This window comes from Protopterus annectens, chromosome 1.part2 (assembly GCF_019279795.1).
Source record: "Protopterus annectens isolate FY-2018-M chromosome 1.part2, PAN1.0, whole genome shotgun sequence".
NCBI classification, from domain to species: domain Eukaryota; kingdom Metazoa; phylum Chordata; order Ceratodontiformes; family Protopteridae; genus Protopterus; species Protopterus annectens.
Window position 1 is genome coordinate 90,657,930 of NC_056727.1, and position 17,402 is coordinate 90,675,331.

Sequence of the window (17,402 nt, forward strand, 5' to 3'; positions counted from 1 at the left end):
TTTCCAACATATGTATATCTTGACTTAGTAAGCTTTCAATTTTCTGATATTGTTCAATTAAAAGTCTTATGTAGCTGTAACTTGTTTCTATGTTCAATCTCTGCCATTTAGTTAGAAGTTCCGGGTATGTATTGCCGAACGTCGGCATCTTCAAAACTCGCAGACCTCTCGGAATTACCTTAAAGCAGAGGCATGCCTCCATGTGCTGTCTCTGCCACTGCATACTTTTTAACTTATGTAAATTGTTCTCCAGCTTCCTAGTTAGCTGGAGTACTTCCATATTACGTGGGATATTTCTCCGTTTAGCCCCTTCCGTTGTTAGATCATTTTTAGTTAGTTTAAGTAGTGGATTGTTTTCAACAGTTAGCATTTCACTAAAAATGGATGGAGAATTCTCCGTGTTCGCCAACAACTGATTATTAGTGTCCATTGTGCCAGTTGCCATGTTCTAATTCCACGAGAAAAGCACAAATCAAACGTAAAAACAAGTGGTTTCAGATAAGGTGCTCCAATAGAAGAAGAAGTAAATGTATATAAACAAAAGGAGCACTCCACGGCTGGCACAGCAAAAAACAATTTATTAAATAAGTAAATTCGGTTAGCGCTTTTACATTCTAACAAACGTTTCTTCAGACCTCAATTGATACATACCCATAATGCATTTTTATACAAATAACTAAAGCACTCATTATCCTATTTAGCAATTATGTTTCTCAAACTATTTAAAAGTGCACTTAATTAAACTAAATTGAGCAAAATGCCCATTGAATTCAATGTAATAAAAATGTTTAAAAAACCAATAAAATTCATTGCATTATCTAAAAGCAAATCATAGAAACACCTATATATATGTCACACAAAAATTGCTTAAACTACATCATAAACAGGGGAAGCAAGCCTGGACCTTCAAGAGAAACCATGCAGTTAGCTTGAGGGTGTGATAACAGGTCCTGGCCGGGCTCCAAAATCCAAGGAGGATATTTCAGGTGAAACAAGAGAAAGGGGAACCAAATTTGATGAGGCCAAAAGGGGGCAACGAGGATGACTGAGCTCTTCAGTCTGCTGGCTTTTTCCAGGAATTTTGGGATCAAAGGAAGCAAAGGATAAGCATAAAGGAGAGTGGGGGGGGGGCGATCGAGAACTAGAGCATCCCTTGGTGACTCCCCCGGAGGGATTAGAGCGAAGTACTTACTACACTTGTTGTTTTGAGGGAAAGCAAAGAGGTCGCAGCAACGTTGGCCCCAATGTCTGAAAATCAGATTTGCCACTGATTGACTGAGGGACAACTCGTGAGGGGTCAAGATGGACCTGCTGAATTTGTCTGCAAGAACGTTGGATTTCCTTGCTATATGCATTGCAACTAGAAAGCAGTTTGAAGATATCGCCCATTCCCAGACCCTCATGGCCTCTCTGCATAAGGGGTATGAGCGGGTTCCTCCTTGTTTGTTGACATACCAGACTACTGAAGTGTTGTCAGTGTGTATTGCACTGATAAAAGATGCCTTGAAAGGTTCTGCAAAGTCATAAAGCTTCATCAAGGCATGTCTTCTGATAGCAATACCCGAGTTGGCTGCCAGTGAGGTGCCCTCTGCTGCATCTGGAGATGAACCTCATGGAGGAATAAGCCACGGAAGCAAGAGTAGCCAGTTGGGGAGATACTTTCTTGAAATCCCCATGAGACATGGTCTCTGCAAGAGAGTTGGAAAGTTCCTTGACCAAATGCCTCTGCAAGCGAGAGAAATGTTCCAAGTAATTTAACGATCTCAGCGCAAAGGTAGCTGAGGTGCAAATGCTTTTACCAAACCTATCCATCGCTCCAGACTCTGTGTTCGGCAAGTGGACAGAGGAGCTTTGTTCATCTAGCTCCTTACTGGTGGCTGCTGCCACAACAATGGCATCAACAGGAAAACCTTTAATCCAAAGCAGTCTGTCTTTAGGAGACAAGAAATTTATCAGGGCATTTGGGGATTGGTTCGATAATGTCTGGCTCCTTCCAAGCCCGGCAGGAAACTAAATCAATAAGTTCGTCTGCTGGGAGAGGGTCACCCAAGACATATATGGGCCTGCCCTGAAAGCCTCCAAGAACAACAACTCTTCAAAATGAGGAGGTTGGACCAACCAGCCACCTTTCTGTCAAAGGATCTCTAAAATGTCTCCAAAGGAGACATCATCTGGTAGTGATTGTGGGGATCTTTATCCCTCAAAGTCTGTGTCTTCGATGAGGGGCTCCATCGGGTAGTCTGTATGCCTCCTCTTGCATGTTTTCTTTCAAGGAACTTCCTCTGTGGGGTGTTCAGGGGAGGTATCGGAAGAAAGGGGGGCTTACTCAAGAGGAAGGTTCTGGAGACATCTCAGGGTATGATGGACTCAGCACTCAGATCCAGTACAAGGCAAAGGGAAGGATTGGAGATAAGAAAGGTTGGTCCTTTATGTGAAGAGAACCCCTTTCCTCTACAATCTGAAAAGCCAATGGTCCAGGAGAAACCCCAAGCCATCTCCCTCAGAGCCAAGGCATTCGAGGAAGAAAGGATGGGGACAACTCTTGATCCATGGTCTCCAGACAGAATCAGACCCCTCCTCCCGACCTGATTCCGACATTGAAGACCTGAGACCCACTCTGATCAGATGACATCAGAGCAGGACTGGTCAGGGTAGCCGTTGGAGTTGAGGAAGTAAGCTTCATTGGATCAGAAGCCGACTCTCTCAGGTACCTAGGATTCTGGGGCTCCGACATCACTGGTTGGATTGCAGAAGGAGACTGTATAGGACAGGTGGGAGCACTCACAGAACCAAGAGGGGACACACTAGGCAAGACCCCCATTTGGATTTGAGCCTTGAGGAATCTCATCATCCTGTCCATATCCGAATCAGAGCAACTCCTAGAGGGCCTGGACGAAGCTACAGAAGCAGGCGTCGAATGCTTAGTAGGAGTCTTCAGTAATTTGGATGGTAAAGTTGGGAAAGTGGTCTGATAGTATACTGAGGAGTTTGGATTCTAGCCATCAGATCAGTAGTCCTAGGATCTGAGCTTGAAGTGGAAGCTAGGATCTGAGCTTAAAGTGGAAGGCCTAAGGAGCTTGTGATAATAATAATCTCAGTTGGATCCAAGAGATGTTTTGGATCAGAGAGAGTAGAAGAAGGTGTCAAATCCAAAGTGGTCAGATGCAAGGATTTAGAAGATTTGGCTCGAGGGACAAGCCATGAGGAGGCTTAGAGTGGATTTGATCCACTGGAGATGAGGAAGAAAACACAGGGAGAAGCCCTTTCATAATAAGTTTGTTCCTGCAACTGGCAGTAGTTCTAGGATTAAAGCCCTCACAGATAACACAACCTGATCCCAGATGCTTTGGTCCCAAACAATAAACATTTTTATATGTGCATCAGACTGTGAAATTTTATGTCCGTAATCAGAGCAATGCTTAAAGCCTGATGGTTTATCTGACATTTTTAAGAGTTCAATTAACAACAAGAGAAATTCTACTGACAAAGGCTTGCTTAACCAACAAACAACTTTAAACTGTCCTAACAAGTTTTAATAAAATGAAGCTATCTAGCTATTTAAATTATCTAAAGCAGTTTAATAACTAAGAAGTTAGAAATGTCAATGGCACTGAAAATGAGAGAAGAAAGACAAAAGCTTAAAAGGGAAAAGGGGAATCAACAGCATCAGTCCCTAACACCTGCAAGAACTATAATAAAGGGAGGGGAGGATAGCTATGCTGCAAAAAAAAAAAAAAAAAAAAAACAATGAGAAAAAATGTAGACTTCTCTTTCAGAAAACAGTAGTTATCTCACTCAAGGCTGGAAATCCATATCTAGTTGCAATGGCAGCAAACAAGACCTGTGGAAGCTGGGGAAGGTGTAGAGCAGTATAGGTAGAGGGAAGAGCCTGAGACTAGGATCCAAGTCTGAAAAATGTGACAGAGTCAGATCTGTGACCCATCACTGAGGAAGAATGAAAACAACAACATCAGATTTTACCATTATCATTTATATCCTCTTCTCTCACTACTGGAGTTCCTCTTGCAATTAATATAAGTACTCCTCTTTTCCTTTCTTTGTCCCAGGTAGTCTGCTGAATAACCAACCTGAAAACCTTTCTTCATCAAACTCACATGTTCAGTCCTTTCTAATTGTATCTCCTGTGGCATAGATATTTTTAATACAGTTCATTATTTTTTCTTTTTTGCATTTATCTGTGAGACCATTGACATTTAAAGACAAAACATCATTGTATACCCGCGGTGGTACAGTGGTAGCGTTGTTGCCTCACAGCAAGAGGTTCTCCTGTTCGATTCTCGGCTGGAGTGCCTTCTGTGTGGAGTCTGCATGTCCTCCCCGTGGTCGAGTGGCCTCCAAAAGACATGCATGAATGGGCGTGCCTTCGCTGAAGGTTGGGCATCGGGCTGGCAACTCGGCACCATATAAATCTACTGCCAATCATTAGCGGACCGGAGTTCCGCTGTGGCGACCCCTAACTGGGAAAAGCCAAAAAGACAAACAAACAGAAAATATAATTGTGTTAATTTATTATTCACACCTTTTATGTGCAACAGTTTTTTTTTAAGTTACATGCATACAATGCTTGGCAGGTTGATCTTTTATACAGTTGCTTCTTGTCATATTCATTTGAGCCTATGTCACATTTTACAAAACTCTGTGTTTTATTGAAAGCCCTGCAAAAAAACCCACCCCAATACCCCTAAAACAAACCTATTAACGTAATACCAATAAATACCAACACACAAAACTATGTACATCTTCAAATACTGAAGTTTTACTCTCCTAATAGGAGCAAGTGACCCAAACTGACAGACACATCCAAATACTTGGATTAACCTAAAAGAAAGGTTATTCATAGTAAGAAGCATGGTACAGCCTGTGTTACTACTAAGTGCTATTTGTTTTTGTCTTATCTTTATAGCTCTCCCAGCTGAGAAAACACACTTGAATGCTTTCAGAAAACATTATATCCTAGCTATTTCTCTTTATCTGATTGTCTCCATGGAGACATGAGGACTAGATACAGAGTTGCTACTAAGCATTCATTTATTTGCTAAAAAAAACTTTACAATATTCTATGTTCTTTTTCATTTACTCACTTTCTCTTAAAACTTGTTACTAGATCAAGCTAAGAGCCTTAATCCAGTCATTCCACAATGCATGAATGAAAAAGTACATGCATTTTTTTCTTTTATTACACTCTTTTGATGAGATTTGTCTTCTTTTTTTACACTGCAGTGTCTACATTTCTTAAAACTAAACAAGGAGAAAGAGAAAAAACAGGAACGTCTATTTACATGTATCCCCATTACACTTAAAAATAACTGAAAAAATTACTTTATAGAATGCAAAATAGAAAATCAAGTACTATAAAAATATTAATATTAGGAAAAAAATGTTTTGGTTACAGTTAATTTTTTCACGCCTCTTTCCCTTTCCTAAGTATTTTTCCGAACATTAATGACATGTAGGACATAAGCTTTAGAGCTTCTACAAGTTTAACAAAGTCAAAAAAGTCCAATATTTCCAGATGTTCTTGTTCTGTCATATTTTACAAATATAATTATTGCTCTGTAATCCCACATTTGTCAATTTCCAATTTACTGGTTTTATTCCTCAATCTCCATCTCCCACATCCTGTCTATGTTTAATTTCCAATGTACTCTATATTCTACTAGTCATCTCTTCTGCTTTTTTTTTCATTCTCTCAAACATTGTCCTTTGAAACACTGGAATATGTTTCACTGGCACAGTCTCTCTGTGATCTTTATTACCAGAACAAGAAGCAGCAGAATCTCCTGTTTCACAGCTGTTTGTTGGACAAACTTTTGTAATTTCTCCTTAGCCTGTACTGCATCAAAATGATTTTGTCCCTCTATGAAAGAATATTTTGAAGATATCTGGGTTCAGCAGTTTGAATCTTACACCTGCTTCCTGACATACCCTAAACAGTGAAATAAACTGACACCTCTTCTGCCTGGTGTACAGTGAGTAATCATTCTCCACAAACACACTGCTGTCTCTCATTTTTTAGTACCTTGTTCAATTAACAACTCCTGTTGTGGAATAGCAGTCCAGTTGCTTATTTGTGCTTTCATAAAATAAATACAGTCTGTTCCTTCCAGCTTCTCTGATACAGCAGACAATCCTGGGTTTTCCCTACGTGCTCTGTCCTTTAATGCTATTATTTTTGAAACAGCTCTTCTTGAACAGTCTCATATTCAGCCAGCCTTTACTTAATTTCAACCTGTTTTTTGCAATTTTACTACCTCATCTGAACATTTGTTTAAAGCTTCTTTAATTTTTCCAGCCTTTTGTTATTTCAGTTGATTATTATCCACCGGTGTTTTGTTTATTTTAATCAGGTCTGTGTGCAGCTGTCTTATACTTTGCTCTAGTTTATTGGAAGTCATGTCTGGAGCTTGCACTGCTTTTTTTTTGCTGAACAGCTGCAGTACTACTCCCAGTCAGTGTTTTTCCCTCACTTTTTGTTGTTGATTTTCTTTCAGGTCCTTTGTATCTCTTTTTTCCTGACATCCAGGCAGTGCACTTACTAGCCAGTTACTGAAATTTACCCAGAAATATAAGTCCGCTGGCTTTCTCTGCAGGGTTTCTGTTTTTACACTGGGAGAGCTAGAATTACGATATTACTCAATGTACAGCCACCTTGGAAGTCCAGGGGGTTGAAGTTTGATCCAAATCTGTCAACTAGCAGTTTGTCTATTTTCTCTGGTGAAGTATGGGTGATGCCTTCTACCATCAGCTCTGCGCACAGGCAGGTATTCCCCTTCAGCTTTCAGATGCAGTTACAAAATGCCTTGTGACATGACTTCCAAATGCAATGTTGAGTATGAATCACATGCAACACAGTGGTACTACTAACACAGTCATACAACTCAGCCTATTTAATTTCATTACATTAGTTGTACATCATATATCTATATATTTAGCTGCGGAAATGTGTGAGTGAGGGCCTTGACACCACACATGTACACATTACAACTGAGGTGGATGCAGTTCATGCAGAACATTTAATGATGCAAATAATGACAGTCCCACAATTTTGCTGTGGAAAATCTGAATAATCCTTGTGAATAGCAACACAATTGTGTATACAATGAATTCCTCAAGGTTGCAAGTGAACATGTCATATGTTTGTGTATATAACAGCATTACAACATGTGGATGAACCCAGGCATATGTGCCCATGTAATCAGTATGACGTAATATTGCTATATGTCAGATAACATTTCCAGATGCTAGGTATACACATGCACATTTGTGACATACTGCAGCTGTCACTGTGATGGTTGAATGTGAACTGTGTAGAATGTTGATATACTTTATTACAAGAACACATGCCTTACAAATGGAACAATATGCATAGCATCATCCTATGCCAACAGTCCTCAGGAGGCATATTACTACAGCTGTTATGGCAAGAACATGTAACAAATGACAGCAGCGGCCATCAGTACAGTAGCTTAAATCACAGACTGGAATACACTGTTGTAGGGCTGCAGTATATCCACACCTCAACATAACACATGTGGATGAAAACATTGATATGTGCAATTTTCAGAGGGTCACAAGGTGTTACCAGGCAAATGGTCAAGAGCTCATAAAACCCTAACCATTATTAGACCATTTAAACAAAAGTTACTATACCTATGTAATGGAAGATATTATATTTATGTGCGTATGTGTGTGTATCTGATTTTATTACAGACTGCCTCTATCCATATGTGACATGTGCACCACCACCCCATGACAGAAACAACAATCACACATCCAGTGGTCTAGAGGCAGCTTGTGAGACTATGTAAGGTATTGCCAACTATGCCAGGAGAAGGAGGCAGTGAATGTAACATATGGCAGCATAGCTAGTTGGAATTTTGTAAAGAATTATATGTCAGTTGAATATCAAACTGATTTGTACAGATTCTTGTGCTGAAAATGTATTTGTAAAGTTGCCTGTGTTAAAAATGTATCAACAGTGTATCCTACTGGAAAGAAAAGACATATACATTTATATAAGACTGTACTGTGGTAACTGAAGAAATATATATATGTTAACAGAGGATACTGGAAGAGAAGAGGTTAACCTCAGTCCAGCTAATTTAAAAAAAAAAAGTAAAAAATTAAATTAATTAATTTAGGCCATAAATATTTTATCTTGCAGTTTTATCTGCAGCCAGAGACGAAATGTCTGTGCCAGAGAATGATTTATTAGGTCCTGTAAGAAGAGCAAAAGTGTTTTATTGTTTTATGACTTTCAGAAGCTGCAACAGATCTTACCAAAGCTCTATATGTGTGTGTATTACTGACACATATGTGTGAGATTTTGGGTCAGATGCCAGGAAAGGGGGTAGCATGGGAACCAGAAGTCAGATGACCAGATGTTATGTGATGTCATTCTGTAATCCATCGCTGAAATTATGTTTTTTAATATTAGATGAGACTGAAGTCCTAAAGCACTCTGTTTTTGAAACCAGACATAGAAGGACCCCTCACCTACTTCATCTTGCCTTGCTCTAGTAAGTGACCAGGGAATAGTAATTCTTTAGATCAGTCAAATATAGTGAGATTAGTTAAGTACTGTTTTTGTATCTGTGTGAATCTGTTCATCTGTAAAAAAAAAAAAAAAAAAAAAAACCCGAAACACCTCTCAAAAAACAATGTAAAATGTGAAATTCAGCAACCAGTCACAAGCAATAAGAAAAAAGAGCTGGACCACAAATCCTTTAGTGCTTTCATTCATTTAATACACCAATACAAACTTCTTCAATATCTGTTCATCTGTGTTATTTTAATATTTCCTGTGACTGAAACTCTGGTTTATTGTCATTTTTTTATTATTAAATATATTTAAACTTTTTATTGTGGCTGGCCTTTTAGAGAAGATTTTAACCTTTGAGAATATTCATATCTATATGGTGACTCTGTGGCCACTCATGAAAGCCTCACTGCATTAGTCAAAACACAACCATTTGTATTAATATAAATTTCACTCAGTATAATTGGGTACCCTTAGAGTAGCTGCCTTTGGAGTGTCTGGTGGCAGTAACTACCTTATGGTCTGGGCAGAAGGGGGCATAGCTAGTAAATCTCTGCCAGCTTTTCCAGGTGTGTGTGTGTGTGTGTGTGTGTGTGTGTGTGTGTGTGTGTGTGTGTGTGTGTGTGTGTGTCTGCGCGTGTGTGTGAAAATTAAATCTCAAAGACTGTGTGTGTCAGCTGTTTGGAGCAGGAACACAAAGCACTGGTTTCACAGAGAGGGTGCTGGAGGACTTGACTTGGACACTCGGCTAGGGACTCAACTCTATAGCTGCCAGTGGGAATTCTTACTGGGACTTGGAAGGAGACAGAGAGAGAGAAATCCAGACTCCAGACTAAGTGTGATCCCTGTGAGATTTTAAGGGAAATTGTGCTTGATGCAGATAGCTGCATCTGGAAATACTGCGTGTATCTATTTTTGTTCCATGTGAACTTCCATCTCCAGTGTCAGTGGTGAGGATTCAGGATCCTTTATTATTGACCCACAGAGGGGATGTCACACCTTGCACAGGGTAATGTAGGGGCTCTCCTTCACAATGTGTGTATGCATCTTTGAGATTATGATATCTTCAGCGTTCTGTAGCAAGGATGGTATCTGTACAGAGAGAACAGGGGACGTTGGATTCATGGGGCTATGTAAAACGTTCTCATGAATGGAAGTCAAATGAAAAGAGATTCAAAACATCATACAATGACTATAATACACCACCAACCATACACACACATATTGAATGAGGCCAGATTTAAACACAACACTTGTATAGGTATACACGCTGGAATCCATACAACATAAGACTAGCAGCGCCACAGATGTCTGGCTTTAACAGTGCTAGAGTTCACTTTAAAGAGGGTGACATCATCATAGTGTGCTGAGAAGATGATTTTTTTTTGGGAGGAGTGTGTGATACGCACACCCTTTTATAAATCTGTCTCAGAGACTTATAGTTGAAGGAACACACACACACACACACACACACACACACACACACACACACACATACACACACACACACACACACAAAATCAAATTGACTGCTATGAGATTAGAACCCCACCCTATCTAGTTACACTAGCCAAAGAGCACATTTTTAATGACAGTGACACCACAGTTATCTGAGTTTAATATTGTGAGAGTGCCCTTTATAGGGAATAATATCATCAGTGTATATTGAGAACAAGATGTTGGGAGGATTGTGCGACACAGATGTGGACTCGCATCCCACTGTAAAATTGTCTCCAGACTGACAGTTGAAGGAAAACACACACACACAAACACACACACACACACACACACACACACACACACACACACACACACACACACACACACACACACACACACAAGTTGATTGCTGTGAGATTAGAACCCCCTAGCTATCTAGTAACACAAGCTACAGAACACAGTACTAACTCTAGCACCATAGCACATGTTTGGCATTAACATTATCAGAGTGCACTTTATAGGGGATGACATAATCAGTGTATGCTGAGAAAATGATGTTGGACGATGACAGATGTGGTCTCATATCCTGATGTAAAATGGTCTCCAGAGTGAGAGTTGAATGATCTCACACACACATATTCAAGTTGACTGCTGTGAGATTAGAACCCCTAGAGAACACAGTACTTAACACTAGTGCTAAGACACAAATCTGACTTTAACAGTATCAGAATGCATTTTGTAGAGGATGACATCATCAGTGTATGCTAAGAAGATGATGTGGCAAGGGCTGTATGAAATTGCTGTGGAGTAAAGTACCAGTGTAAAAGTACTTTCTGAATGATGCTTGAGAGAGGGCAGCAGGACCTGCAGTCAAGTTCTTCTGAACGTATACACACACACACACACACACACACACATCGACTGTCATGAGATTTTATCTTCTACCTAACTACTCACACAAGCTAGAGAACAGAGTACTTAATGCTAGAGCCACAGCACGTCTGACATTAACAGTGTCACAGTGCACTTTGCAGGGGATTACATCATCACTGTATGCTGAGAATATGATAGTGGAGGATTTAGTTATATAGATATGGGCTCACATCCTGATGTAAAATTGTTTCCAGAGTGAAAGTTGAATGATCACTCACTCACACACACAGGCTCAAGTTGACTGAGCTGAGATTAGAATCCTTACCTAAACACAAGCCAGAGAACCAGTACTTAACACTAGTGCCATAGTACAAGTCTGACAGTAACATTATCAGAGTGCACTTTACAGGGGATGACTTCATCAGTGTATGCTGAGATGATGTTAGGGGATTATACATATGGACTCACATCCCCATGTAAAACTGTCTCCATAATGAGTTGAATGATCTCACACACACACACACACACACACACATACACACCCACACACACACACACACACACACATTCAAGTTGATTGTAGTGAGACTAGAGCCACTTCGTAACTAGTTACACAAGTTAGAGAACACAGTACTAAACTGTAGCACCACGACACAAGTCTGACCTTAACACTATTAGACTGATGTGTTGTGTTTCATTACAAAAGTATTTTCTGAATGATATTTCAGCAAGGGCAGCAGGAGATGGAGTCAAGCTCTTCTGACTCTGTACATACAAATACACTAAAACATAGAAACACACAAGTTGACTATTATGTGATTTGATGCCCTGCCTAACCAGTTACACAAGCTGGAAAACACAGTATTTAACATTCACATCATCGCATTGGTCTGATTTATCACCATCACAGTGTTCTTTATATAGGATGATATCACCATAGTGTCACAGGTACCATATACTATTATGAGACTTGTGTGCAAAGGCAGGACTTGGGATATGAATGTATGATTGCAATTTTCAAAAATAAAAATTAAAATGCATCCTGATAACCTAATTGAAAGAAGCTGTCATGAATGCATCTTGCACAACTTAAACAAACATGTACCTGTTTCTTCGGAGTTTGTTTAGATAACACACTCACAGACACACATACACACAAACTTTGGAAACAGCAGTACTGCAAAGGTGGAGGTATATGACTTCATATTTAGATGAAGTCATGTCCACATTAATAGAATTTAATGACAATATCAATGTGATATGATCATGGATGACCAATGTTCAGTGCCAGTATAAACCTGTAACAAATACAACTATGCAGTTATTGTCCTTTACTTCTGTAGAAAGCTTGGCAATGGCCCAGGTACTGAAATATCATTTACAAGTGCATTGCTGCAGTGCACATTTGAATCTCAGAAAGTACATGTTAAGTCAGGCACATATATCCCTGCCCTTACCTTGTGTTTATGAATGTCTTGCCATGTAATGGAAAATAACAGCCCATTAACCAGAGTAAGCCATGTTAAATACCTCTTTATATAGCACATTGCCGAGAAACTGATTGGCACAGATGATGGCAAAATCTTAGTGCATGGATGATTCATATTTCATGAATTAAACTTCAACTTGTGAAGTACTTTGTAAGATATTTTATGAGAGAAATTGCTGACAGATTCTGTGTTGTTCATGGCGTAGTTTGTAAAGTGTTGTGGCCAAAGTTTTATTACAAAACAACTGTTGCCATTGCCTTCTCTGTTAATGCAATGTTAAGTATCAAGCAAATGTGGCCCTATGCTTAAGGTAAAAAGTGCAAGATGTAATTTGGTTCACACAAAAAGGTTCATTGGTGAGGCGTGTCCGTCAGCACTCTAGACAGTAGTGAGTGTGGAAATTACACCTACTGTCAAATTCAGGATATTCTCTTTTTTTACAAATGGTGTCAGGATGGCACGAGCTAAGTAAATGTGATCAGGACTGCAAATGTGAACATCAATGACTACAGTAAAGTATGTGTTTTACCTAAATTTTATCAGTAATGCCTACCTCAATACAGCTGTACAACTATTAGCTATTATTCAGGGCTCATTGCAAATCAAAAGTTAATTGTGTACAGCTTTTTAGAAATTACAAGGGGTGGTACATATTTTTAAATGATTGCTGTGACTCAGCAGATATGCTACTTGTGTAATGCCGGATATCCTGAAAATGTATGATTCACATTAAGGGCAGTTTCCATATCATATTAGATGAACATTTTATCCATCATCACCTGAACATGACATAAAGAGAACTGTACAGCAGATTTTTAAACCTTGAATACTACAGGAGCATAGATAAACTATTTAATCAAGGTAGCATATTTGTATTATCCATCAGCAGAGTCATGTCAGTTTGCAGAAATCATGTCATGACCTGTACATACATCAACTTTATAGATGCACACACGTAAAGAGGGGTGGGAGTGAAGGGATAAATACAAAGAGAAATTAACATAATGGAACATTCATGGAATCATTTATAGTCTGCTGTCAATATTAAGCTGCCAAGCTGTGCAGCATTAAGTGAGTGGCATCAGAGCAAACAAGGGTTAGGAGAGGGATAACACACTTATGACAGCAGAACAATATTGGATAAATATGTGATAGTTATGGGGAGTGATGTCACCTCAAATATTCATTTCTGGCCAGCATTCAATACATCTCCATGAGAACTCATAAGTATGGCAAATGTTAAGATGTAAGTGATTAAATATATCATACACGTAAAGCAGCACACTAAGAAATGATGCGAGATGCATCTGGAATTGAACCCTTGATGCTACTAGCAAGATAAAAATATTCAGTCAAGTGATTTATGCCCACACTCCACATAGGAAGTTGTATTTTATTACATTAAGCACTCTAAAGAACTGTCAAAGTAAATGCTTCAAAGTGGTACCTTTACTCTGCTTTAACTCTGTGTTCCTTTAGTGCAGTGCATTTAAGCAACATTTCATGGAAATAACCGGACGTTTGCAACTCATGGCAAAAACTCACCAGGTTTTGACATAGGACTTATAGAGCCATTCGCTGCTGCTTGGCATTGGTACATGATGCCAAACTCCATACAAATGCAGAGGACAAAAAGTGAAGGCTTTTTTAGGGGTCATTTCTGGCCATGTGTATAGTATGCAATTTTATTTTTTGATGAGTTAAAAGAGTGAAAATGGGTCAGAAAAGGAAACTGGTGAAAAGGGGAGGGAGCAAACTGAGATAAGAACAAAGGGGTAACAATAAAGGAATCTGCAGGAGGGAATTAGGGAAGAACCACAGATATCCACTTCTTTAAAATCATAATGTGAACATGCATAGAAAATGGGATGAATTTGTCACCACAACACAGATGGTTGACAACAATGCAATAATGCTGTATAGCCAATTGGACCAAATCAAGTTGAGAAAACGCATATGCAAAGTGGAGAGCTATATATGGGACAATTCTTTTTTTTTTTGAGATTTCAAGAAGAGAGGAATGTTGGGGAAGGGACATAGGAATGTCAGGGTCAGGTAGGTAGGGCAGGTGAGAAAGCAGGTGAAGACAAACAGGACAAAAGACAGAAACAGGGATGATGATGGACACAAAAGGTTGGGGGCACTATGACTGGAGATAGGTAGAGGACATCCCATGCGAGACTGCTTGACGTAGGAGTCTCTCTTCCATTCTAATGAACAATCTCTCCAGTGGCTGATGCTGGCACCAATGCCAGTTTCTATAATATCACACACCATCATTGGCAGCTCCTGACAGGTCATGTAATCACCACCTCCTCCAATAGTCCTGAAGCACACCAATGCACCAGCAGCTAGTACAATGCTACTTGAAGTGGATGGGCCAGGTAGTACAGGGGCTGTTGAGGCAGTACTGTCAGGTTGCACCTCAGAGGTGCTGGGTGTTGGTGCTGCAGCTAGTGGAGGGTTGGCAGGCTAAGCTGCAGTGGCTGACCTATCTCCCTGTGCTGAAAAGCATTTGTTTTGTTGGTAGAAAAGTATGACACCATAATGGTGTGTTTCCATTTAACAAAAAAAAAAAAAAAAAGACAAGAGATAAGGGGTGGGGTGAGACTAGAAAGAAATGAGATTATTAGAACCATTCTATGTCGCATTCATGGTTTTTTGCAATAAATATACTTTTATTATTATTATATTAGCTATACAGCTTTCCCAATCCCAAAAAGGATTTTGAATTGTTACAAGTAATCTTTTGAATATGCAGACATTCCACATATGCTTTTAAAGATACTACAGAATAACGTAGCAACATGGCATTAAAGTCAATATTGCTACAATTAAAAATTAAAAATTATATTTGTTAAATGTGAATGTATAGGTTACTTATGGGAACTGAACCCACCTACTCTGAATACAGTATTACACTTGCCAGGAGCTGCAGAAGAAAGCATGCATGCATACTTGCCTTTACAGCTAAGATCTGCATGGTTAAGCTGTTACTAATCTACAGAATACCAGTATATCTAATACAATCATGTTCATTTGTTCTACATACATACCCCTTGCCTCTGAGTTTCTCCAATCTCTCGGCATGTGCCCCCCTGTTCACTGAAATATCTTGTGCAGCTGTAAAATAAAGGACAGAAAGAGAGACATGAAAGCATTATGCATACCAGTCTTGGTTATCTACAGATTTCCATAACATTTACAGTTGTTTTATCTGTATACTTACACAACTGTGGAATGTGAGCAGTTCTAAACTCATCCAGCCACTTGTCGAGTTGTGCCTGCTTGCATCATTTCAGGTCAATGTAATGGTACCTGCATTGCTCCCCAGTGCATGGTATGCCAGTTGCACTGGAAACAGCCTTGGCTAGACTGTTCTAAATCTCAACCCTTATACTGTACCGAGACCTGGTATAGTCCCCCCCACAGCATCCTATGGCTGTAGTGCTTCATGAGGAGTGCAACAAATATTTTGGAGTCCTCCACACCCCACCTCTGTGCCCTAAATTTGGCATCATCTTTCCCATCTCCTGCCATGTCTGCAAAGGTCCTCCAACAACAGTACAAGTGTTTTCCCACCAATTTATGATATTGCATTTTATGACCAGTGCGTAAACACACACAACCATGCCAGCTGGGTTTGCTTGATGTTAGGTGGACAGAAATACTGTCAACCAAAGAGGAAGGGAGTTTATGAAGCAGCAATGATAATTTGACAATTGCCGTTAATTTATGGCATGTTGCTGCTACACCTCATCACACTCTGTCCACTGGTCAACACTGAAATGATAAATGACTTGGATTTTAAGCCATGACTTTGGAAGGATCAATGAGGTGACTTTACATATTTTGTGGGGACCTGCACAGTGCTAAAAATAATTTGTACAAAGTTGGATTCAAACCTATGTAAAGAAGAATGCATAATTTTCCACACAGGTGATTACTCCTCATTGCCACAGAAGAAGTGTTTGCCAGTCATGGTGATCACAGATATACAGTTTAAAGGAGGACTGGTGCTATACTTCAGTTAAGTCTGTATGTGTGTGACATTACAAGGTCCTGGCTTATGCATTCGCAGGTGTGATGCAGGAGTAATGCCTGACAATATCCTAGAAATGTATAGACTTGCATTACTTTATTAATGCATTTGTGGTACATAACTCACAAAACATTTTGTTTTATTGTTATACTTGGGTTATGGAAGGGGTGTAGATTGTCAGTAAAGTATTGTGTCCATCAAAAATATGCAGCTGCATCTTAATTACATAATCATCACTGTGATGATAAACCAGTTACACATATAATACATACAATACATAAAACTGTATGTCTATGCTCAGTCAACCTGCTATACATAGTTATTGGTATGCAGTATTACCTTTATAATCACAATTTTTGGAAAAATTACAGTGGGACACCCTAACTAAAAAGTGCACTGTGCTCGAGTAGAACCCTAGCTCACCTGTGTTCTGACCATGAACTCATTGAACTTACACCTAGTACCACAGAGCAAGCTAGCAGAAGGTGTATTTTCTACACTCAGTACTATCCAGAGTTGTAAACCCTGACTGCGCATAGGTAGGCAATGTGCAAATGTAAAAGGCATGCAAACATGTATTCTTTCTGTAAATAATCATTATGACCATTTCTGTAAATAATCATTATGACCATTCCACAGTAAAAAATAACTACTGTGGGACTCCAACTCTGATTTACCTATCTTCTCTCTTGTTTATCTCAACATATTTACACCTTGTGCCATAGAGACAGTCAGATAACAGGTGTAACTTCTGCAGTCATTCTAAGCCATGTTGCTGACCGCTATGCAATGCCGCTGAGCGTGTTTGCGTTTTATAAGGCAAACGACAATTTTTTTCAATTTTTACTCAGTTAACCGTGTTTGCACTAAGCCACGCACCGCACAAACGGTAAAACAAAAAAAATGAAGCAAACTTGAAATAATTAGACAGCTCTGGATTTGAGCCATCAGACTACTGCACTTACAAAACACAGTTATAGTGGGTTATCTGTCTTTG

The 17,402-nt window shown here is 39.4% G+C and overlaps 1 protein-coding gene across 4 annotated transcripts in view; it reads right to left on the reverse strand.

The window, feature by feature from the left end:
- The window catches only part of LOC122788049 (proto-oncogene c-Rel-like), a 2,508,512-nt gene that overhangs the window by 393,699 nt on the left and 2,097,411 nt on the right, over positions 1-17,402 (reverse strand). For 2 of the 4 annotated variants that reach the window (XM_044054987.1, XM_044054994.1), the window contains exon 9: positions 15,420-15,486. The exons of the other annotated variants lie outside the window; for them this stretch is intronic. In XM_044054987.1, coding sequence (XP_043910922.1) covers positions 15,420-15,486 — 67 coding nt within the window. The remainder of the gene's footprint in view (positions 1-15,419; positions 15,487-17,402) is intronic. 4 annotated transcript variants of the gene reach the window in all.